At 37.2% G+C, this 25134-nt stretch overlaps 1 protein-coding gene and 2 long non-coding RNA genes across 3 annotated transcripts; 2 read left to right on the forward strand and 1 right to left on the reverse strand.

The window, feature by feature from the left end:
- Positions 1–128: 128 nt before the first annotated feature.
- On the reverse strand, positions 129–24794 carry LOC147568182 (uncharacterized). The gene is made up of 4 exons (XR_015230981.1): positions 24579–24794; positions 5151–5216; positions 3338–4177; positions 129–1729 (listed from the first exon to the last, which is right to left on the reverse strand). It is a non-coding gene; the product is annotated as an uncharacterized LOC147568182 (long non-coding RNA).
- Positions 6977–8559, forward strand: LOC147568183 (uncharacterized). Its single transcript, XR_015230982.1, has 2 exons — positions 6977–7252; positions 7874–8559. It is a non-coding gene; the product is annotated as an uncharacterized LOC147568183 (long non-coding RNA).
- On the forward strand, positions 17744–20223 carry LOC147568184 (uncharacterized). The gene is made up of 3 exons (XM_086654605.1): positions 17744–17879; positions 19014–19811; positions 19919–20223. Exons 1-3 carry the CDS (start codon positions 17870–17872, stop codon positions 19951–19953), a joined length of 843 nt encoding a protein of 280 aa, XP_086510731.1. The 5' UTR covers positions 17744–17869; the 3' UTR covers positions 19954–20223.
- Positions 24795–25134: the final 340 nt, after the last annotated feature.

Raw genomic sequence — 25134 nt, forward strand, 5'->3', positions numbered from 1 at the left:
CAAGGCCCCCCATGGGTACTGGCCCGTTAGAATCCTAACAGGCTTCGGGCGGGCCGGGTTCGGGAACAATCACTTCAAATTTCAAATTTACGAAATGAAATAAAAAGAAAAACAGTGAAAACAACAAATTTAAAGGATCAAAAGAGAGAAGTAAGGCTTTAAATTCAACTTTCCAAACATCTTTCAAAAATACAGTATTTTCTCTAACATTTCTGGGGTCAAACTGCTGCGATGATCCCCCAAGAACTCTCTTTCCAACAGAAAAAGCTGATTCTGAAGCTACTGTAGACACAGGAACAGCTAACAAATCTCTAGCAATTGTGGATAATACTGGAAACCTTTTCTCATTCTCTTTCCACCACTCTAGAACATCAAATTTCTTAAATTCTTTAACAATTGGGTCCGACTCAGACATATAACGAGATAACTCGCCAAGATATGTTGCACCAGGTACACGAGAAGCACAACCTAGATTCTCCCAAAATGACCGTCTACTCGAAGAAGGGGTTGATCCCTATCATCTTGACTTGGTTCTGCTTCCTCCTTAGATTTATTGATGGCCATCGAGGAGCCGTATGAGGCTGAAGTATTATCATGTACGGTTCTGGAATAGCGATGAACGCAGTGATGTTATCACAGACTATGATTATCTAACAGTTCAAGTACAGTTGATATAGTCGAGGCGCAGTCAAAATATGGTTTTTGGGGGTGGAATTTGTAGCGTCAACCGATATGGCTTACAGTTTTTCTAATTTCTTCCCTAGCAGAATGTGAGAGATTACCTTTTGATTAACCAGAAGCAGAAGAAGAATTAGTAGCAGGTTATCAAACTGAATATTCATGTATCAAATTTGGTTTATTTTACATTGCTTCCTATCTAATTAATCTAAATCTCCTAGTTTCTTCATTATTTGTAACAATTCTTTATTTTAGGTGGTTGGAATTTCTCTCTTCCGTACATATTTATTCTTAAGCTTTTCGGAATAAACGAAGTGGGTGGGGTTTTTGGAATGACAATTGGATTATGAAGATTGCAAGTAGTACTTCTAGGAGCATTCAAATAAGCAGAATATTCATTAAACAAATCCTCCATTTTCCTACTAGCAATAACATTTTGGGAGGTAGAGCAGTTTATAGGTTGAGCTGATGATTCAAAACATGACTCAAGTTCTACAAGATCAAGTTTAGACTTAATTCTAGGATCTAAAATACATGTCATGTTAAACAACATCGGAGTTTCAGCCCAATACTTAAGCAAACAATGGATCATGCTTATATTCTTTAAAAACAGAACCAATTTCAATCAAGAACTCAAGCACATGATTTACAGTGACATAATCTACTCCAGGAAAAAAACACAGTGACATCACAAAATGGTTTAAGAAAGTTGCATAACAATTCAGCAAACAACTAGTCATACTTAGATATCACAAAAGGGCAGACTCTATTAGATAAGAAAATTGTGATCACATTCTTGTAAGGTAAGGCATCCCTCAACATAAGAAAAGTATAGTTCCAACGATGCTTCACATCCAATTGAATATTCTTAGGTTTAATACCATTAGCTTTGCATAGAGTATGAAATTGGACATACCTTGTTCCAAAAACAAAAATGTATTCAAGATTACCTTTTATATGTTGAATCATATCCCTAAACTGAGGCACCTTCAATCCATCTTGAAAAACTAAATTCAAAATGTGGCAACAACAACGAACATGAAATAATTCACTGTTAAAATCACGATTATATAATATTCGGAGATAGATGAACATAAATTAGACGACACATATTTAACGAGGTTCGGTCGGATATTCACGACCTACATCCTCGGATAAAGCCTGAATGGCTACATACTTTATTAACCACAACTGTGGTGATTCGTTACAATAATCGATTAGTAATCGAATGATTTAACTCCTAGAATCCTCTCTTATTTATAGAGAAGGTTTAGGGTTTCCTAGTTTCCCCTAACTGAACTAGGAAACAATATAAATATTATATAACAATAATATTTAGATATATTACAAGAAATATTCTAATATATGAAACTGAATATTTTGATCTTCACATATCTTCAAATATCTTGCAATAGTCTTGATCGTCGGATCCTCTCATCTCGATCCGCCTCTTATATCACGTGTTTACACACGTATCTCAATACCCTCCCGCAAGTCGGAACACAGAACTTTTGAAGTGTCCGAATTGGAGAAAAGAGTGAAATCACGTCCAAAATTTGCAACTTACTTGAATCGGTTAGGTTGGACGGAACAACTTACAAAATCGGCTCGGCTGAAAAAACTTTAACTCGTGCTGGTCCAGAGCTTCAATGACAGGGCTTGCGGTGAAATCGACTTCACATATTTAGAAAAAAAGATTCCCCTTGAGATAACCTTGTACCTCGTATAGACCAAAACCTTGTAATTCATATAGACCTTAACCAAATAATAAAAGATACTGCCCTTTTAATGTGATGAGGCTTGGTGGATGTTTTTACTTTGTGACTCTTAGGATAATTAATCAAGCAGAAAGAACCCTTTGAAATTCCATTCTCGGCTACAACACAGGGCACCTTTGATTTGAAGAAATTCACCGTTGGGGTTGGTGGAAGCATTAGTAGTGGTGGGTGATGATTCTTGATTAGGTTTCCAAACATAAAGAGTTATTAGGTCTCAAGAAACAAGTCAACTTCTTTGTGGTTGAACATCTTGAATATAGTCTCTCTACACAAATCTTGAAAATTCGTAAGAAGATGATGGAAAAACACAAGAATACCTTGGAAAAAAAATCGAACAAGTGGTTGATCGATACTGGAATCACAACGATTAAAAAAAATTGTCGGAAAATTGCGGAAGCTAAAAAATTTCGATGAAACAGGATTGATGAACCCGCTCATGATACCATGTTAAAATCACGATTATATAATAATCGGAGATAGATGAACATAAATTAGACGACACATATTTAACGAGGTTCGGTCGGATATTCACGACCTACATCCTCGGATAAAGCCTGAATGGCTACATACTTTATTAACCACAACTGTGGTGATTCGTTACAATAATCGAATAGTAATCGAATGATTTAACTCCTAGAATCCTCTCTTATTTATAGAGAAGGTTTGGGGTTTCCTAGTTTCCCCTAACTGAACTAGGAAACAATATAAATATTATCTAACAATAATATTTAGATATATTACAAGAAATATTCTAATATATGAAACTGAATATTTTGATCTTCACATATCTTCAAATATCTTGCAATAGTCTTGATCGTCGGATCCTCTCATCTCGATCCGCCTCTTATATCACGTGTTTACACACGTATCTCAATATTCACCACTAAGAGGAAGGTTAAGAATCAAACCTTTTAACTTACCAATGGAGATAGTGTTGCCAATATGCTCACCAACGTGAGATTTGTCTAACAAAGAGTAAGCAAGAAATCTGCTCACCAACGTGAGATTTGTCTAACAAAGAGTAAGCAAGCAATCTCTTATGCAAGTTCCAGTTTGAATCAATATAATGTGCAGTAAGAGATAAGTAACTCAAACTTTGATTTGATTGCCAAATATTAGATGTGAATGATATTTTTCCAGGATTTTGAAGTAAAACATTTTTCAATGCAAGTTTTTCCTCATTAAAAATATTTTAAAATATCATTTCTGACGGTTCCCCTTGAAAACTTTGAAAATGTTGGATGAAAATTATCATTAACAAAAAAAAAAATGAAAAAATGGATCTTCAACAAACTGAAATGGTAACTCACGCAAGATGATTAACTTAATAATATTTCGACGAGCCCTAATTTGACTGAACTTAAATGCAGCAATATTACCAGAAGTAGATTGCAAAATTGAGGTCTGTGAGAGATCAACCCTATGCTTCTTCGAACATGATTTCGTGTGGCTGGTGAAATGGCTAGTCCCGCCAGTTGACTTAAGATCTTACAGTTCCCCACAAATCTTACACTCAACAACATTCTTCAAAATTTGAGCATTTTCTGGATCAGGCACATCAACAAAATCATACATTACCCATGCACTTGAGGTTCTCTTCCGACCTTTAGTTCTGTTAAGCACATTAACAGAAGCAGAACCTGGTGATCCATTCTGATTAACAATGGTTGCTTCAACAGGGTTACTAGGGGTTGCCAAATCAACAACTTCAGCATCATGATCTGAGTTGCAAAAAAGATAGTTAGAAAACAGAGAGTTATAAGATAAAACATATAGGTATAGAGTAAGAAAAAACAGAGAGATAAGGGTCCGTTTGTTACGTGGGAATTTGTGAGTAAGAAAATCCAACTTTTTCTAATGGGTAAGAAAATCAACTTTTCTGAGTAAGAAATGATGTTTTAACTGTTTGATAGAGTTGTGAGAAATGTGAAGTGCCTTTAGAAAATCATTCAAATAGCCTTGGTTTTTGGGTCATCCAACCCATACTAGTATGAACTCTTATTTTATTAACAAAATAAATGGAGGTGCCTTTAAAATTCGTGGGCATCTTCTCCATGAACTCTAATGATCCTATCAGGAAATCAACACAAAACCATCTTCTCTCAAAACTTCTCCCAAAACCTTACAATCCATCAAGAAATTCGTGACTTCTTCTCCCAAAACCCTAAAATGTTAGAATCTTAATTACCCAAAATCATAAACAACAAGAATCACTAGCAAGCATTGATTTAAACAAATAAACAACATCCATTGACCTTCAAGTTTTACCAGCTCCAAGAACAAGATGAATTTCATCAATTCACAATGGCCTATTGTTATTTGCATTAACATGCCATTCAAAGAAACAAAATATAAGCAACATAAATAGAGTAGAGGAAATCTATGAATGATGTCGCTGACGGTACTCCTCCCACATAATTGTTGCTAACTGATCTCTTTTAAAAGACCACTTTGGTGTCGGGATTTGAGTTTTCAGGTAACATATCGTGCCCAAAACCTTTAGGGAAAAGGTAAAACGAGAACAATAAGCTCTAAATGACTAATAACCTAGAGTAAACTTCATGAATATGTTCTAACTAACCATTGATTAAGTAAAAGATAAGACCTTGAAAAAGAGATACAAGCTTGATAAGATTGAAAGACAAATGTAATTCACTGTGAGATTATAAAATGATAAATTTAGTATCGATATACCTGGCAATGTGCACTGCTTTTCTCAATATCCTTAATGATCCTCCAAGAGTCATCTTTAAAGCCATCCTGAAAATTAAAGTATTCAAAATGAGAGAACAAGGACAGAGAGTCAGATAAAAGAATCAAGTATTGGTGTGTATCATGCATTATGAACTACTCACAAAGAGTAAATGAGCTTGTAGATATTCACACAAAGCATCAAGGGTGCAAACATGACCATCATGCATAATGAAATACTAACAGACTGGTGTCTAAGATGTACTAAAAAATATATCTATGTTAACTTTGTTTAGTGAAGGAAGAAAACGAGGTATAAAATGTCCCTAACAAACCCCAGTAAAGTAAGGGTTAATTTTATTTTTTTCAAAAGCTAACTTATCGACTATCACCGTAAAGTAAGCAATTCAATAAAAATGATGTAAGTGGTGAAGGAGTTGAAGGAGATGTCCTTCGACCAAGATGGCAATGCGAGCAATATGTCGGCTAGGACAATTGATGAAGAAGATCATCAAGTCCGATTGATTTACGGGTCGTAGCGTTTAGCTAGAAACCAACTACGATCGTCGAATTACTTCGGCTAACTTCGATCGGATCCTACATCGGGTTACACATAAGAATGGGTATTTAATCGGATGATATGACTAGTGGGAGTGTGATATAACATTGGGAATGTCCCATAAACATATCTCACAGGCCTAAATAGAATTTGGGCAAAAGATAGCAAAAAGGCCCGAAATAAGGGTTTTGGGCCTAGGCCGATTCGGGCATTTTTGGGCTCGGATTGGACTGATTTTTGGAGGGACGTTTCCTTATGTTATGAACATTAAATAATCCAATTTTGGCTGGGTTTGGACGTCATCTCCTTAGGGAATTGAGCAAATATCAACTAGTTGCTATTTTCGACTATTTCCTTAAATCTTATTCTAAAGGGTGTTTTAGGAAACCTAAAAGGAGGTGGATTCTTATTAGGGTTCTATATAAACACTCTTAGGGCAGAGAATAAGGTGTGGAATTTCTCTCTAAGCTTTCTTACTCTACCACATCAAGTAGAGAGGAGAAAGTGAGCTAATTCCCAAGCTATCTTCTAGTCAAGCAAGAAGAAGGTCTTCTTATTATCAAACCACCATTGGAGTGCTAGCGAGCTTTCAAGGAGTGAGATTAAATACACTATTCGGTGTCCCAAGTAGAGGAGCTACGTTTGAAGCTCTTGGTCTTCTTTAATCAATTCAACTAGTTCGAGGGAAAAGCGATTAAGTTAATCTACTATCTCCATTAGTTTAATTACTAGTTTTGCATGATGATCTTGGGGATACTGATGTGACACGAAAATGTCACATTTGGAGAGCCTAACTTAGACTAATTAGTCATTTTCGAGTGTTATCAATAATATTTTATGTATTTTTCTTGTTTAGGTACCATATTTGGAGCTAAACATGGAATTCGGAATAAAGGGGGCGAATTGTCACTATCATTTCATGTGCTCAAAATGAGAGAAAAAGACTTCAAGCAAATCATATGAGAAGAGGAGTCAAAGACGAGCCCAACGGTGAAAACGGAAGTCAATTCCGAGTTCGGACGGGGAAGTTGTGAAAGAAAGAAGTCGAGGTTCGGTCTTAAAACAAGGATTCTATGAAGGCACCCTCCTTTGGTTATAATTCTAGAAGGCACCCTCTTGATTTCCAAGTGAAGTCTAAAACCCAAGCCCAAAGAAGATGAAAGAAGGAAGAGATTTTGGAGGCACCCAATGGACTCAAGTTTGAGTCAAAGTCAAGGTTGACTATGTCTAGGGTTTGAGTCAAATACACTATTCATCTTCTTCCTTCTTCATTCATCATTGAACTACACAACTTTGGAGGAGAGAGAGAGGCTAAAGGAGTTCTAGGGTTTGAAGGGTTCAAGAGTGTGAAAGAGAGGGAAAAAGAGAGAAGAAGGAGGAGGCCAGCCAAGCTAGGCCGGCCAACACTAGGGCCGGCCTAGTCTTGGCCGGAAGCAGCCGGAGGCAGCAAGCACGGGCAAGGAAGCAAGCTCGGGACAGCTGCTGTGCACGGGATGCGTCTGCTCCAGCACGGGACAGCACGCACGGGACGCAACAGCAGCCCGATGTCACGGAGTAAAGTTTCGGCCTATGCTTTAACACCGTGCGGCACTTGTCTTAGCACAAGTCTAAGCCTTCTTCACTAAAATGCCTAAGTAACCTTGACTTATTAGGCAAGATCTAGCACTATAACTCCAAGAAAAGGAAGCTATCAAAGTATGCACAAGTTTGAGAGAAGATGATCTTTGTTGATGAAACTTAAAGATTACAAGAAAGCTTTTGGGCACGTCTCCCAAGTCACTCAATCTCTCTCTAACACTTCTTGAATCCTTGCTTGGATGTCTTACAAATGAGGGGTGATCCCCTATTTATACTAGTTCCTATATACAATGGATGGCTAGGATTTACCCACATGTAACACATCTAAGGGTGATGGAAATCTCTAGATTACTTGGGCTCCAAGTATCTCTAGGAAATATCTCCTTGCCAATCTCTAGAAAACTCCTTGGGCTGGGCCAAAGAGTGCACAAAATGAGGTATCCAACTATGCACAAAGCAGCCTAGTGTATAGGTGCTGTTTGGGCTGCTGTTGAGCTCTCTGTCCGGCCCTCTTAGCTACTGTCCGGGCCTTCTTAACTGCTGTTTGGGTGCTCAAAATGGGTCAAAATGAGTAGGCTGTGACACCGAGCTCTCGTGGAGTTGCAGCAGCAGCTCGGTTTTTGAAGCTCTCATGGAGCTGCTGCTCGGGATTCCAAGGGGACGCACGGACGGCAGCTGCGCAAGCTCGGGACAGCAGCTTAGCACGCGCACCAACAGCTCGGGACGGCAGGAACATGCACGGGAGCTGCTGGCCGGACCTTCTTGGGTTTTGGCCGGATTTCCTCACCTTTTTTGGCCGGAATTTTCTAGGGTTTCCGGCCACTTTCTTGGCCGGAAACCTTGGGGCTTTTACTCCCCATGTCCTTGGCTAACTTCCCATGTGATTTGATTTGATTTTGGGTAAGAAATCTTTAGAGAGAGAAAGCTTGATGAAGCTTTAATGGAGTTTGTGTTCTAAATGGAGAAGATGATGGTGGGTGCTATGGGGAATCTGATTTTTACTCGGGGACACCCAAAGTTCACTATTAAAGGGAAATCCAGAAAATTGCTACGGGGAGATCGACTACACTTAGAGACTCATTTTTCTCGACGAACCTAGCCTCGAGCCACATCGAAAAAGGGGGATTTCTCATCATCTTCTTTTCATTTATCATTCATTCAACATGTTTAGCTAAATCAAGTGTGTCGAATATATGGGATGAAATGTGATGAATTCGTGATTATGTTTAATATGATTTCATGTTTCGATTATGAATTGATGTTCATTTGATTCGATTATCGTTTTGATCGTATTTCATGTGTCTTGTCAAGCACTTCGCATAGTTAGGCGACTAGACGACATTTTCGACGACTCGGGATTAACCGATTTAGGACGTTTGTTTGACTAAGTATGACCTCCGGATATACGTAGTCCTTATAGACACCACCTTAGGAGTCGAACATCGATTGTATTTGACACATTAAATCGGACAATACATAGTTGTAGATTATCATTATAGATTCCCGGACTTCGATACATGAACTCTCGTATTCGGATACTCTTGAAGCATGATTTGAATGTGATGATTGACTTATTATTTGTTTACATGTGAGTTTAATTGTCTTCGTCTAGTTTTATAAACTAGAAGCCTTGATCGTAATCGTCTATTGACACGAACTTTGATAATGCGTACTTAGTTTGATAATCGATGCTTAGTGACGTTTGATCGATTATACTTAGTTTGACGTATTATGCTTATTAGTGTCATACTTGTTCATTCTCAATTCATTAGATGGTGTGTGTAAGTTTGATAGTCGATGCTTAGTGACGTTTGATCGGTTATGCTTAGTTAGACACATGATGCTTAGGATTGTCAATGTGGGTGAAGTTAATTACACTTTCATGTGAATAGATACATAGTATTTGTCACTGTCGATCTTGTGGATCGAAGTAACCGTCTCAATTAACTTTTACCCGAATCAACTCTTACCGTCTCCCGACTCTTGTTCCTCCGAACTCTTCTCTCGAATCTCTCTCGCCCGTTTACTTTATTGTTTAGTTTTACTTGCTTTAATTGTTTCCTTTATTGCTTATTCAATCAAAACCCTCGTTTACCTTTGTTTTTCTCCTTTTAGTCTAAGTTAGCTTTTAATATCTAGACCGAGGGATAAGACCCTTCGATATCCAAATTGCCTTCCTATCCTTGGATCGATCCCGGCTTTGCCGGATTACTACTTGATACCTCTGCTTGGGTGTGTAACCTTTTCGGGTGCATCAGATACTAGTGTTAGACATTAGATGTCGTTATCCGCTATAAACACTAGTATAAGGGTATAATTCCCTACAGTGGCGTCAGAGCCTCTTGCAATTAACTAATTTTTGCTAAGAATCGAACTAATTCATATTTGATATACTTGATAGTTTGAAAATTGAGTTTATAAAAGTATTTTAAAAGTGTTTTAAAAGTATTTTAAACTCATAATTTGATATTATTGAATGGGATTCAATAAATTTTCAAATTGAGAATCAAATTGATGATTGAAAGTGTTTTAAAAACTCAATTTGATTGAATTTCGAACTAATCCATGCTTGATTAAGTTGATAGTTATGTTTAAAAGAGTTTTAAACATAAGAATTTGATTGATTTTGAATGGAATTCAAGAATTTTTCAAATAGATTTCAAAATTTGTTCTTGAAAGAGTTTCAAAAACCTAGATTTTGATCCAAAATTGGTTTGATTAAGAGTTGTTTTTAAGTTTTGGAAACTTTTGAAAAACAAAAAATTTGGAATTTTGGAAGTGTTCTAAAAGGAGTTGTTTTGAGTTTAGGAAACTCCCAAAACAAATTTGGAAAATTTTAAAAGTTTCTAAAAGTTTTAAAAGAATTTTAGAAGTGTTCTAAAAGGAATTTCAAAATTTGAGAAAAGTTTTAAAATTGGAAAATAGCAACTTAGAGTTGCATAAGAAAAAAAAAAATTTGGAAACTAGGGTTTTGAAAAACCCTAGTGTCCGGCCAGGAAGCTCCTGGACGCGTCTTCTGCAACCAGAAGCTCCTGGACGCGTCTTCTGCAACCAGAAGCTCCTGGACGCGTCTTCTGCAACCAGAAGCTCCTGGACGCGTCTTCTGGACGCGTCTAGAGCAGCTACTGGGGACGCGTCTTGGAGACGCGTCTAGGTCGCGTCCAGGACGCGATCAGCAGCTGCAAGGGAGCTTCCTGGACGCGCCTGAGACGCGTCCAGAGCTCTCAACCAGACGCGTCTTGGAGATGCGTCTGGGAGGTTCTGGGTGTCTCGGACTAGGTCCGAGACACCTAATGCTGGTCCGGTCCAGCACCAGACACGTCTAGGACGTGTCTGGTACATGGACTAGCGTCCTGGCTCTGGCCAGGACGAGACCAGGCCTTGATAGGCCTCGGCCAGGAAATGCCGGCCCTATGGGCCGAGCTATGTCCGGACCTGGTCCGAGCCCTTTTGTGGGCTTGGGCCAAGACTTGTCTAGGACTTGTCCCGGGCTTTTTCGAGGCTTTTCGGACCACGAAAAGGGACCATCATTCGAGTGGGAGTTTTTTGCCAAAATTTCTTCCGATTCCAACCAAATAATTCCAAAATCAATCCGAGCCATCCAGAAGGCCAAAACGGATTTCTCTTTAAATTGATTTATGAAATCATTAAGAATCGAACCAATATTTTTCCCGAAATTGACCCGGGCTTTCAGAACCCGAAACGGAGTTTTTCTTAAAGATGATTTTAGAAATCATAAAAGATAAAACCGGAACGCACCATTAGTTGAATTCTTCGAATTTAGACTTAAGGTTCGTAATGTGACATGTGATGTCAACAAAAGTATCTCCCAAGATAATCATGCATATATAATTCTTAGCCTTGATATATTATATGATTGCATGTGATGTGAATGTGGGAAACTAGTATGGCCATAGATTTATTTCTATATTCTTGTTTTAAGCACGGATGGGTGCATATTTGTAATTAATTTTAATTTCAAGTTTATACGATCTGCGAATCGTTAAAGTCTTGTCATTAGAGTTTAGGGTCTATGGGTCCATTGAGGAAACTCGAGGATGAAATCCAAAGGCGAGTGGGAGAAATCAATGGAGGTTCAAAGATGGAGATCTAGACGAACCAAAAGGCGAAACAAGAAGCAAACCAAAGGAGATTAGATCTTCTAGGTTAGGGGCCATACTAGGATCCATGTCTGCTTGATTTACATTCTCGCGCGCATTTACTTATTTATTTACGCTTTATGTCGTGGATGTTAGTTAGGCTAAATAGTTCACTATAACAAACGCCAGACTAGCGTAAAAGTCCCCAAAACGTAATCTTGAGTAATCGCCTATCCAGATTAAGACACTCGTTGCGCCCTTGTTCGAGGAAGGTGGGTCGGCCATCACAGAGTACCTCCTCTACCCTGGGACAATGCGGGTAGGTCTATAGAAGAGGCCTACACGTCTAAATGGTTCTACTCAACGAGATCAGCAAGAGAGTCTTGGATACTCGAGGCAAAAGGATAGATTAGTCATTCATTAATGAAATCTATCAACCAAGAGTCATAAGGTATGATCAGTGAAGTAGTTCACTCACCCGGAACGACGGAGTCAAAGGGTAGGGCCTTCGTCCGCTTTACTCCGAAGAACTGAGATCTTGGAATCACTTATTCAATCGGGGACGATTTCTATTGAATAATGTGGGAAAACTAAGTTTTTCAAAAACGATAACGAGTTTTAAGAACTTTGCCATTTCTTTATGTAGAATTAAGATGACACATGAAAACGGTTTCAACTTTAAAATCACACCTAAGGGAGGTGTTGATCCACTTCCTAGAATGGAAGAATGAATCCGAGAATAGTTCTCAGATTCAAAAAGAAAGCTTACTAGAATACCCAATCCCAATGTTGACTCATACCGAAGAAGGTCAAAAGCCATTTGCAAGCAATCTTATAACATTCTCTTTGGAAGAGTAATGGATGCTAGCATAACCATTAAGACGAACTGAGGAAGAATTTCTCACAGAAGTCATAAATGGAGAGGTACGAGACCTCCAAGGCAATCTGAAAGTTATCCTAACGGAAGACAACAGAATACATCTATCACCCAATTCAATATCGATTGAACAAAGATAGATAAAACCTTAGATGAGTCACTCAGGTTGTTACGAACAAACTGAGCAGAACATACGGGAATATCCAATCTAAGAAAGGTTCTTGAGATTTGGTACAAAAATCTAAGAAAGAGCTCTTAAGATTCAAAAGGGCAAAGGGTCAGTCAAGTGAGACAAACATTTGATCGAAGAAAAGGCAAACAGTTACCGAATACATGATCAAGAGTATTTCTCATTACTGTGAATGTTTCCAAACAATGGCTATACCATTTAAGAGGAAACTACCCTTAGCACCTGGAGGACATAAGGAATGGAATTACGAATTCCGATTCCAACATCCTTGTTAACAAAGTTAAAAACAAGTATCGTAAAATTTCTTCATCAGGTATTTTATACCGGATGTACGGCTCGGTAAAGCTCAAGGAAATCACATACTTGACTAAAAGAAGTAAAGATCCAAGAGGGAGCAGAAGCAGTAATGCTAAGGATGCTGAAAGGAATCAAAGTCTTCTTTTAGACACTGATCTAGCTTAGAACTTAATAGTGATTATTTTGTTCTTCTAGAAACGTCTGATGTTTTAAACCAGTGGTAAAATTAAATGAAGGTTAACATTGATAATGGCTAAAATCAAGAGATTCAAACTCATTAAACTTCAGCATTGTCAATTAGGTCTTAAGGACTAAATTGACAAAGTCACCCTTTTCAAAAGGCATAGAGACTAGTAATCTATTAGGACTCATACAGTGTTATGCAGACCTATAAGTTTACTTGGAGAAGCTAACGAGAGCTACTCCAATATGTACGCTGATAACTTCATGAAGTATGGAAACGTACAAATCATAAAGTATAAGTCAGAATGTTTGAAAGGTTCAAACAAAGTACAAACCGAAGTAAAGAATCATTTTGACAAGAGAGTTTAAGTCATCCGATTAGATTAGAGTGGTAAAAACTTGAGTCAAACATTTGATAACCATCAAAGGAGTTGAGAAGCCGATTCCCAACTCGCTCCATGAAACACATTTGTGGGATGGTGGATTCAGTGGGAGTAATCGAACATTGCTATGCATGATTCGATCAAAGATGGGTTTAAGCCAGTCTTCCGAATATTTTGGGATATAGTCTAGACACGATTGTTTTCACACTTAACCTATTCCGTCTAAAGCTAAAACTTGTAAAAACGTTACAAAACTAGCTAATATCTGACGCAATTTCTTTTAGAAGAAATTTGAGCTTCTTCCACAACCAATCAAGAGAACAAAGTGTTTGTTGCTCATGATAGTATTCTTCTAGTAATTAGCACACCTAGTAGTCTGGGAGAAAAGTACTAATTATTACAAGAATAAGTGGGAGAAAAGTACAAGTCGATTTAATTCGATCATGAGAAAAATCATGGAAGGTCATGAAGAACAATCATGAAACTTGTACAAGACGATTAAATTCGACCAAGAGCAACAAACTGCGGCTCCTCGGAAAAGGAAAGGTTAAAGATATGATCTTGTAAACCCACCGCACAAAAGCGAATGTCATTCGCAGGAGAACTCTCAAAGCGAGTGAAAGTGTCTCTAAAGGAATATCTCAAAGTAGTTGAGAAAATTCCAAGTTGTTGTTCAAAAGCCCTGAAAGGTCAAAATAAAATCTTAAAGACTCAGAAAATAAAGGTTATTTCTGAAGAGATAAAAGACCTGCGCAGAAACGGAAACTGACTCTAGATTTTGGCTAGAAGCCAAAATCATCGTGGAATCCATATCTCGTCAAGACATGAAGCTTGATAATTTAAGTCAACAGAAGACCTAAATTGGTTTTCCAAAGTAGAAAACTGAGAAGGATGGAAACATTCATGTTTCCCGAAACTAGACAAGAAGAATAAGATTCTTCCAATCAAGTTATGTCCATAGGCATGCTTCAGAAATCTATCGACGGATTAAAAGCACGCAAGAGTTAGAATCTTCGATTCAAAAGGCAATCAAAGAAGTTTGATTCCTGAGGAATGAAGATAATCTTGAATCACGAGTTTCAAGAAGGTAAGTGGGAGAAACAAACCTTCCGGGTCCGTATGCTGAGTACATACAAAAGATTGAGTACGACATAAGATGTTGTGTAACAGTGAACACACTGACTCAATAAAAGGACCACACACAAGGATGAAATGCCATTTTAGGCATCTGAAGATCTATAAGCATAGATCAAAAGGATGATAGGATTGGAGAGACTCAGTACGCTGAGATGCTTGAGATCCGAAACAGAAAATCTAAGACTCGGAAAGTCTAAAAGAATTTCGACCCAAAACTCATGACTAAGAGCGTTGCTAAATCGGAGTTTGAAAAGACACCGATGTAGCAAACAAGCATGAGAGGGAGATTTATGTTCGAATACATAAAGTCAATCATATTGGATATGATTGGCATTTGAATATCCAAATTCGGATTTGAAAACCGAAACACTACATAGAAACATCCTAGAAGGCTAAAGGATGAAGTAGTACAAAAGTTGAACATGTCATCGTAGCAAACTTCCAGACATGGAAGGAAAGTAGGCTAAAAGTGTTTTAAGCCGGGAACTGTTGCAAATACTACATAAAGAATTAAAAGCCTTAACTCTAGTAAAAGTTACTAGAAATTATCAAGGTTGAAGATAACGGTCTTCAAATTAATTGATAATTAGCAAAGTTTAAACGGATTACATCCGCAGTCAAACTAAACTGTCACCTAAGACAAAGTATGAGAGTCATACACGAGTCTAAAGCATGAGGTATAATTTTAAACCTCGACAAGTAAAACTGAGTGGGTAAAAAGAGTTTTACGAAAGAGGCTCAGATTTACAACTCTCATTATCAGAAATAATAGAGTTATTTCACAAGTCGTCTAAATTTGGTTTAGTGTTTAAACGACAGTCCATTGATGATAAAACATTCTGAATAGGTTTGTCAGATACGTGATCTGATGAATGAAACCCTATTAAGTGAACTTGGAATATTTATTATCGAATCCCTGGTCCAGGTCATTGCATGGACAACAATGACTCATGAAGACTTGCACGGGAGTCGATGGGATAGCGCAGTTTCATGGGCTATAGGAATAGTATATTCTATTCGACTACGTGGGTGTGTAAAAGGTTTATACACTGGATAACCCTCAAATGAGAAGTACATCACTCGTGATGAACGTCAATACTTCTCATAAAGACAATTGGAGAGATTCCTCAAAACATGAGTGCTCCACTCATCTTATGAAAGGAATGTCCGACTTTGGTTCCGTCAAACGCCGCGCCGTAAAAGGAGGTTATAAAGACGGATACTGGGAAGGACAGGATAGACATGAAGTTAAGTGGGAGCGGAAGAATGGATTGTGTCAACCTAATCACATTAGGTACAAAGTGTCTCAAGGCCACTGGATGAGTAGCAACTGAAAATGCGTGGCCACGCTCAAACGGATTAGGAGTTAATCGTTTGTATTTTACAGTTGTACTCGGATATCAAGAAAGTCTTAATGACGTGACGTATCAGATGGGATACTAAATTGACACGGGAATCGAGGCATTGCACTTGTTCTAAGTCCAAGTGGGAGTCTGAAGGAGTTGAAGGAGATGTCCTTCGACCAAGATGGCAATGCGAGCAATATGTCGGCTAGGATAATTGATGAAGAAGATCATCAAGTCCGATTGATTTAGGGGTCGTAGCGTTTAGCTAGAAACCAACTACGATCGTCGAATTACGAAGTAATTCGCGGCTAACTTCGATCGGATCCTACATCGGGTTACACATAAGAATGGGTATTTAATCGGATGATATGACTAGTGGGAGTGTGATATAACATTGGGAATGTCCCATAAATATATCTCACAGGCCTAAATAGAATTTGGGCAAAAGATAACAAAAAGGCCCGAAATAAGGGTTTTGGGCCTAGGCCGATTCGGGCACTTTTAGGGCTCGGATTGGACTGATTTTTGGAGGGACGTTTCCTTATGTTATGAACATTAAATATGCCAATTTTGGCTGGGTTTGGACGTCATCTCCTTAGGGAATTGAGAAAATATCAACTAGTTGCTATTTTCGACTATTTCCTTAAATCTTATTCTAAAGGGTGTTTTAGGAAACCTAAAAGGAGGTGGATTCTTATTAGGGTTCTATATAAACACTCTTAGGATAGAGAATAAGGTGTGGAATTTCTCTCTAAGCTTTCTTACTCTACCACATCAAGTAGAGAGGAGAAAGTGAGCTAATTCCCAAGCTATCTTCTAGTCAAGCAAGAAGAAGGTCTTCTTATTATCAAACCACCATTGGAGTGCTAGCGAGCTTTCAAGGAGGGAGATTAAATACACTATTCGGTGTCCCAAGTAGAGAAGCTACGTTTGAAGCTCTTGGTCTTCTTTAATCAATTCAACTAGTTCGAGGGAAAAGCGATTAAGGTAATCTACTATCTCCATTAGTTTAATTACTAGTTTTGCATGATGATCTTGGGGATACTAGTGTTAGACATTAGATGTTGTTATCCGCTATAAACACTAGTATAAGGGTATAATTTCCTACAAGTGGAACCCTAATTGTTAATACATGACAAACGGCCAGGATCCGATTTCAGTCTAATATGGCTTCTCAGTTTCTTCGGACTGCGGAGCTATAAGCCCCACCCTAGAGTTGCTCCAAAATTGGAATTTCCTATAATCGAAGATAACATTGATATATCCGATGCAACGGATTTTATTGTTTATATAAATATTATTTGACGATAACAAACATATGTCCATTGAACAACTATATTAAATTGAAACGCTAATTTCCATTATAGATGTATCATATAATGGAAATAAGAGAGATTAACAATAGTCCAAGGAATTCCAACAGAGCAATTGAAGAGAGATAAAACCATAAGTCATAGCTTGACATATTATTCCAAGTCAGGCATTTAATCAAACAGTTTTGCGTAAGATGGGCTTGTACATTTTAAGTGTGCTCTATGCAAAATAAAGCAAGTACAAGGCCCATACCTATATGTCCCATACAATCAAGGCCCATAAAGGAGTGGGCTTAAGAAAACTCAATCCAAGATAAATCTATAAGCTTAGGAGGACACTTGTCTTGTGTCTACACTTAATGGCTTGTTGTTTGACACATAAGAGGGCACTTGTCTTGTGTCTACATCTAATGGCTTGTTGTTTGACACATAAGGGGACACTTGTCTTGTGTCTACACCAAATGATTTGTTGTTTGACACATTAAAAGACACTTGCCACCCAGGTAGCTTCTTATACAAACTCTATGATGGATTAGAGACTTGTATAAATAAAGATGGAGTTTGGAGAAAGAAAGCTAGGGGCTCTTTCTCTAGAATGTCTAGTTCTTGTCCATCACTTAGAGAGCTAGAGAAGAGAAAGAGAAAAGAGTCTTCTTCATCTCTACTTACTTTACTCCATCTCATATAGAAGCAAGAAGGTTAAGGCTTTAAAGAAGAGAAGAAAGTTGAAGACAAAGACTAAACAAATCATCTTCTACAATGGAGAAAGGTACACATGTTTTCTTTTGATTTTCTTTATTTCCACTATTGAATCTTGTAATAAGCATGAGATTCAAAGATCAAGGGATTAGTGTTTTTTAGTTGGTGGGTTGATGAAACCTACATAAAAGAATCTAACATGTGGTATCAGAGCCCATGGTTGATGAATCTCATGATTATTCTTGAAACAAGAGTAGTTATTTATATAGATTTATAGTCTCATGCATGATTTAGATATGATCTTATTTAGAGAGATGTTAGTATACAAGCATGAGTTACTATTATATATAAGAAGTTCATGCATGTGTATATTATGGTTATTTATGGAAAATACATCTCTATTATTTTTTTCGGTGACCGGAGTGGTTTTCCGGTGATCGGCGAAAGGTTTTCCGGTAGACCCTTAATTGCTTGTAGAGATTTGCAATTAAGTGTTAATATGTGTATTCATGTATTATTTTCTTCATTGGAGAAAGGTGGAGGCAAGTTATGTCATAGTAGTTCATTATTTTATTACTTTGAAATTAAGTAATATGATAAAAATTTGTGAAGATATGAATAAGGTTAAAACAATGTTTGGTAATTATTGGTTGCATGGTGAGAACTAATTAATGGTCATAGTTCTTACATATTTGCTACTACTCCTATTCAAATGAATACATAATTAAAGAAACATGAGTATGTGTGATTAATTAAATACCTTAACGTTTGTATTTAGTGTGACTCATGATTTATTTAAATAAAATGAGATCCTAGTGAACAATCTATGGAGTAGAGAAACACATATGTTATAGTTCATTATAGTCTTATGCATGAAATGTTGTGACATCATTAATTAATTGGTCGATTATTATTATCTTATGATTTGTCCAAAGATGAATTACAATAATTAATCGATGTGTGGTATTGTACGACTTAACCAACTTGGTTTGTGTTGCCCAAAGGTGACAAACCCTTTTGTGGTTCGATGATACAATAAATGAATGATTAATGATGATCACTTGTGTTGTTTGCACGTATGTCTTAATTTAGTCCCAAAGGATAAATTATGATGGTGCCATTTTTGTTTATAGGATAATTTGCTATCGATCCTAATATTTGTATTAGTTGCTTATAATATAATGTGATGGTTGATGTTTTGCAGTTTCAACTCTTATATCACTTCATTCGCAAGCTGCATCTGTTCCCATGCTCACAGGCTCAAACTTTTCTGAATGGAGTGAACATGTCAGATTCACCTTAGGTGTTCTTGACTTGGATCGCTCATTATTGTATGATAGACCCACTGCTCTTACTGTCTCTAGTAGTGTGGATGAAAAGAACTTGTTTGAGGCCTGGGAGAGATCGAACAGATTAAGCCTAATGTTTATGCGAATGACAATTGCGAGCAACATAAAGTCTTCTCTTCCTCAAATTGATGATGCTAAGGAATTCATCAAGGCAATTGAGGAAAGATTTTGTGTTGCTGATAAGTCTTTGGCGGGCACATTAATGGCTCAACTAACTACCATGAAGTTTAATGGTACTAAGGGAATGCCAGAGCATATTATAGAAATGACAAGCATTGCAGCAAAGTTGAAAGGACTGGGTATGAACGTGGATGAACCTTTCATTGTTCGCTTTATTTTGAACTCCTTGCCTCCTCAGTATGGTACATTCCAAATGAATTATTATTCACTGGAAGAACAATGGAATGTAAATGAACTCTCAAGTATGTTAGTTCAAGAAAGTTTTTCAGTTCATATGGTCTCTCAAGAAGTAAAGAAAAATAAATGGAAGCCAAAGAAAGGAAAGAAAATTAATTCACCAAAGTATGATGAACCTGCTCAAGTATCTCAGGGCCATATTCAGAAGAAGGTTAAATGGAAATGTCATTTCTGTAGAAAGAAAGGACATTTTATAGCTGACTGTCCAAAACGTAAGGCTTGGTTTGAAAAGAAAGGTGAGCTTTTAGCTCTAACAAATTTCAAATCAAATCTTATTAAAGTTCCTTCTAATACTTGGTGGATTGATACTGGCGCTAATATTCATATTTCCAAAATAATGTAGGGATTCCTTACAAGCAGAACCCCAAGTCCGACTGAGCGTTTTATTTTAATGGGAAACGAGTCCCCTTCTGAAGTTTTAGCTATAGGAACTTATCGTTTGGTTTTAAATACTGGTTACATTTTGGACTTGATTGATACTCTTTTTGTTCCTTCGATGTCTCGAAATTTGATATCTATGTTTCAATTAGATCTTTTGGGGTAATTTTTTAATTTAGGTAACCAGCGTTTTGATCTTGTTAAAAACTCTTGGGTTGTGGGTTCTGGTATTTTAAGTGGTAAACTTTATAAACTCAGTCTTGATGATCAGTTTGCAAAAACTCTTTTAACCCTGCATTATAATGTTAATTTTGGAATTAAACGTAACATGATTAAAGAAAATTCTGCTAACTTGTGGCATAAAAGATTGGGACATGTCTCGAAAGAAAGAATTGTGAGATTAGTGAAGGATGGGATTCTTACGAACCTAGACTTCACTGATTTTGGGACATGTGTTGATTGTATAAAAGGAAAAACAACAACACACACCAAGAAAGGAGCCACAAGAAGCAGAAATCTTCTTGAGATCATTCATACCGATATTTGTGGACCTTTCTCCACTTCTTCTATTGGTGGAGAGAAATATTTTATCACCTTTATAGATGATTTTTCACGTTATGGATACATATATTTGTTGCATGATAAATCTCAAACGGTAAGTGTAGCTGAGGTATTTATTACTGAAGTTGAAAGGCAACTAGAAAGAAAAGTGAAAATCATTAGATCAGATAAGGGTGGTGAATATTATGACAGATACGATGAATTGGGTCAACACCCCAATCCATTTGTCAAACTCCTTGAAAAGCTTGGCATTTGTGCACAATATTCAATGCCTGGAACGCCGCAGCAGAATGGTGTTGCTGAAAGGCGTAATCGAACCTTAATGGATATGGTTAGGATTATGATATCTAGTTCCACTCTACCCGTTATGTTGTGGGGAGATGCTCTTAAGACGGCTGTATATGTCTTAAACTGAGTTCCTAGTAAGTCAATTCTGAAAACTCCATTTGAGTTGTGGACTGGAAGGAAACCCAGTTTGAGACATTTGCATGTTTGGGGTTGCGCAGCGGAAGCTAGGATTTATAACCCAAATGAAAAGAAATTGGATTCAAGAACAGTTAGTGGATCCTTTATTGGATACCCTGATAAATCCAAAGGGTATAGATTTTATTGTCCTAAACATACAACTCGAATTGTTGAAACTGGTAATGCTGGATTCCTGGAGGATTTTGAGACTAATAGGAGTCCTGAACCACGAAATGTGGTTATTGAATAAGTAAGGGTAGCAGTTCCTATTCCCTTACACTCTGAGAAGATTGTTGTTCCTATTGGGAGTCATCACACTGATGATGTTGAACAACAAATGACTGACCCACAACCTCATAATCCATTAGAGCTACACAGGTCTCAGAGAATAAGAAAGCCTGTTATCTCGCCTGATTATTTGGTGTACCTTCAGGAATCTGAATACGACATTGGAACGAGTAATGAAGACCCAGTTTCATTTTCACAAGCAATTGAAAGTGATGATTCTTCTAAGTGGATTGATGCAATAAATGAAGAGTTGAAATCGATGAAACAGAATATAGCTTGGGATCTAGTTCAATTACCTGAAGGGCGTAAGAAAATCGGGTGTAAATGGGTCTTTAAGACTAAACTCGGCTCTAAGGCAAAATTGAACGATATAAGGCCAGACTTGTTGCAAAGGGTTTCACTCAGAAAGAGAGCATCGATTATCATGATACATTTTCGCCTGTATCTAGAAAGGACTCACTTAGAATCATTATGGCTTTGGTGGCTCATTATGATCTAGAGCTTCATAAAATGGATGTGAAAACAACTTTTCTTAATGGGAGTTTAGATGAAGAGGTCTACATGGAGCAGCCAGAAGGCTACTCAGAAGCAGGGATGGAACATATGGTGTGTAAGCTTAATAAATCAATATATGGACTTAAGCAAGCCTCCCGACAATGGTTCCTTAAGTTTAATGATACCAGTACAGCTTTCGGATTTAAAGAAAACATTGTTGACCAATGTATATACCAGAAGGCTAGTGGGAGTAAGTTCATATATTTGGTTTTGTACGTGGATGATATTCTTCTTGCCACTAATGATCTCGGTTTATTATATGACACCAAGAAATTTCTCTTTATGAACTTTGAAATGAAAGACATGGATGAGGCAAACTTTGTTATCGGAATTGAAATTTTCCGAGATCGCAAACAAGGTTTATTAGGATTGTCTCCGAAGAAGTATATCGAAAGAGTTCTAAAGAGATTTGGCATGAAAGAGTGTTCACCAATCGAAACACCAATAATGAAAGGGGATAAGTTCAATCTCATGCAATGTCCACAAAATGATCTTGAAAAAAAAGGAATGGGAAATATTCCTAATGCCTCTGCTGTAGGGAGCCTTATGTATGCTCAGATTTGTACCCGTCCTGATATTAGCTTTATAGTGGGGTATGCTTGGACGTTACCAAAGTAACCCAGGAATGGCTCACTGAAAAGCTGTAAAGAGAGTGATGCGGTACTTGCAAGGAATCAAAGATTATAAGCTTATTTTCAGAAGAACTGATAATCTGGAAGTAAAGGGTTACTCAGACTCTGATTTTGCTGGATGTGCTGATAGCAGAAAGTCTACTTCAGGATATGTGTTTCTTTTAGCAGGTGGAGCCATATCTTGGAGAAGCATTAAGCAAAGCATATATGGGTCGTGCACTATGGAGGCTGAGTTTGTGGCATGTTATGAAGCCACGATTCATGCTTTATGACTGCGGAATTTTATCTCAGGGCTTGGAACCGTCGACTCTATAGCCAAGCCGTTGAGAATTTATTGTGATAACAACGCCGCAGTATACTTCTCTAAAAATGATAAGTATTCGAGCTCAAGGGGAAGCAAACACCTCGAACTCAAATATCTTATCGTTAAGTAGGAGGTTCGGAAACATACAGTGATTATAGAACATATTAGTACTATGCTTATGGTAGCCGATCCATTAACTAAGGGTTTGAACACTAAGACATTTAAGGAACATGTTGCAACAATGGGTCTTAGTAATCCTTGTAATGATATGGATTGGATAAGCATGAAGTTTCTATAAACACTTTTGAGATCTCATGATATTATGTTTCTATATTCTTGTTTACTCATATATGCACATAATTGAAAATGAGTTGAAAAGCAATAAGAATAGTCTTAGCAAGATAGAAATTGTCTTGGTAAGATTTCTAGCTGAATTGAAGCAAATCTAGTTATGTATATAGATTTGTAACTGTACTCCTAATGATGATCATGATAGGTGGGTTGTTGTGTTGTGGTACATGGAAGGAAACGTGTCGTTTTAAGACGTGTAACCGCTATGACTCGCATTTTTCTTATTGATGATATTATGATGTACTAGATAATGATTGGGGCGTTTTGTTACAAAAGCGCGCATGTCTGTTTTCTTAGTCTTAAGCCCTTAATCGAGTCTTTCGAAAATCCAATTTTATTAAAAATAAATCTATTTTGTTTTGCCTTAGATTGTATGGGCCAAGTGGGAGAATGTAAGATGGGCTTGTACATTTTAAGTGTGCTCTATGCAAAATAGAGCAAGTACAAGGCCCATACCTATATGTCCCATACAATCAAGGCCCATAAAGGAGTGGGCTTAAGAAAACTCAATCCAAGATAAATCTATAAGCTTAAGAGGACACTTGTCTTGTGTCTACACCTAATAGCTTGTTGTTTGACACATAAGAGGACACTTGTCTTGTGTCTACACCTAATGGCTTGTTGTTTGACACATAAGGGGACATTTGTCTTGTGTCTACACCAAATGACTTGTTGTTTGAGACATTAAGGGACACTTGCCACCCATGTAGCTTCTTATACAAACTCTATGATAGATCAGAGACTTGTATAAATAAAGATGGAGTTTGGAGAAAGAAAGCTAGGGGCTCTTGCTCTAGAATGTCCAGTTCTTGTCCATCACTTAGAGAGCTAGAGAAGAGAAAGAGAAAAGAGTCTTATTCATCTCTACTTACTTTACTCCATCTCATATAGAAGCAAGAAGGTTAAGGCTTTAAAGAAGAGAAGAAAGTTGAAGACAAAGACTAAACAAACCATCTTCTACAATGGAGAAAGGTACACATGTTTTCTTTTGATTTTCTTTATTTCTACTCATGAATCTTGTAATAAGCATGAGATTCAAAGATCAAGGGATTAGTGTTTTTTAGTTGGTGGGTTGATGAAACCTACATAAAAGAATCTAACATTTTGGGCATATCTTAGATGTCTAGAGCTTACAAACCCAGACACTATTATATTCCAAGAAGATAAATTTGAAACTGAAATTTCCTGAAAAACCCCAACAGCAGACTAATAAATTCGATAAACACAAGAACCGAAGATCCATAATAGATTCGATAAACCCTAATAACTGAAATTTTCTTCAACATCTTCACTGCTGAAATAAAACTTTGAAAACGAAGATCCATAAACAATTATGCGATTAGATAAATTGAATCCAGAAACACAAATACCCAAATCCATATATAGAAGAAAATTACATCCAAACTATATATTATCCAACAACTATGCTTCATTAGTGTTTGACTATCCAATATGAAACAGAAAAATACCTTATTTTTGTAGGATTGGGAAGGTGTTAGGCAAGGATTGTGTGTGGTGAATCAAGAGAGAGAGAGAGAAAGAGTTTTCGGATGAGAAAGAACTGAACAAGACACAAACAAACGGAAAAGGTGAAAGATGGAAAATTATAGATTTACCCTTATGGGAAGAGAGAGAGAGCGCGTCCGGCTAGAGTGGGTAAGAAACGGTTTTCCCGTCTTAAAGGTGGGAAAAAGTTTTAGCCAATTTTCAGACTTATTTTTCTTATAAGAAACCCATTTTCTTACTCAGTGTACCAATCAAACGGTAGAAAACTGATTTTCTTACGAAAATCAGTTTTCTTACTCACTTTTTCCACGTATCAAACAGACCCTAAAGATACATGTATGAAGTTAGAAAACAATGTAAAAAAAGAGTGAGATGGAGATATGTTGTTGTATTATCATCAACAAATCTCTATTGTTTACATCATATGATATTAGATCCAAGTCACCAGTTTGCAGCATAATATACTACAAAGGCATCTTGAATCTAAAAAGGGACAAAATCAGACCATGAAAAACTATC

The sequence above is a fragment of the Eschscholzia californica genome, unplaced genomic scaffold (assembly GCF_041429995.1).
Source record: "Eschscholzia californica isolate CP2 unplaced genomic scaffold, dmEscCali1.0.p SCAF_1, whole genome shotgun sequence".
NCBI lineage: Eukaryota > Viridiplantae > Streptophyta > Magnoliopsida > Ranunculales > Papaveraceae > Eschscholzia > Eschscholzia californica.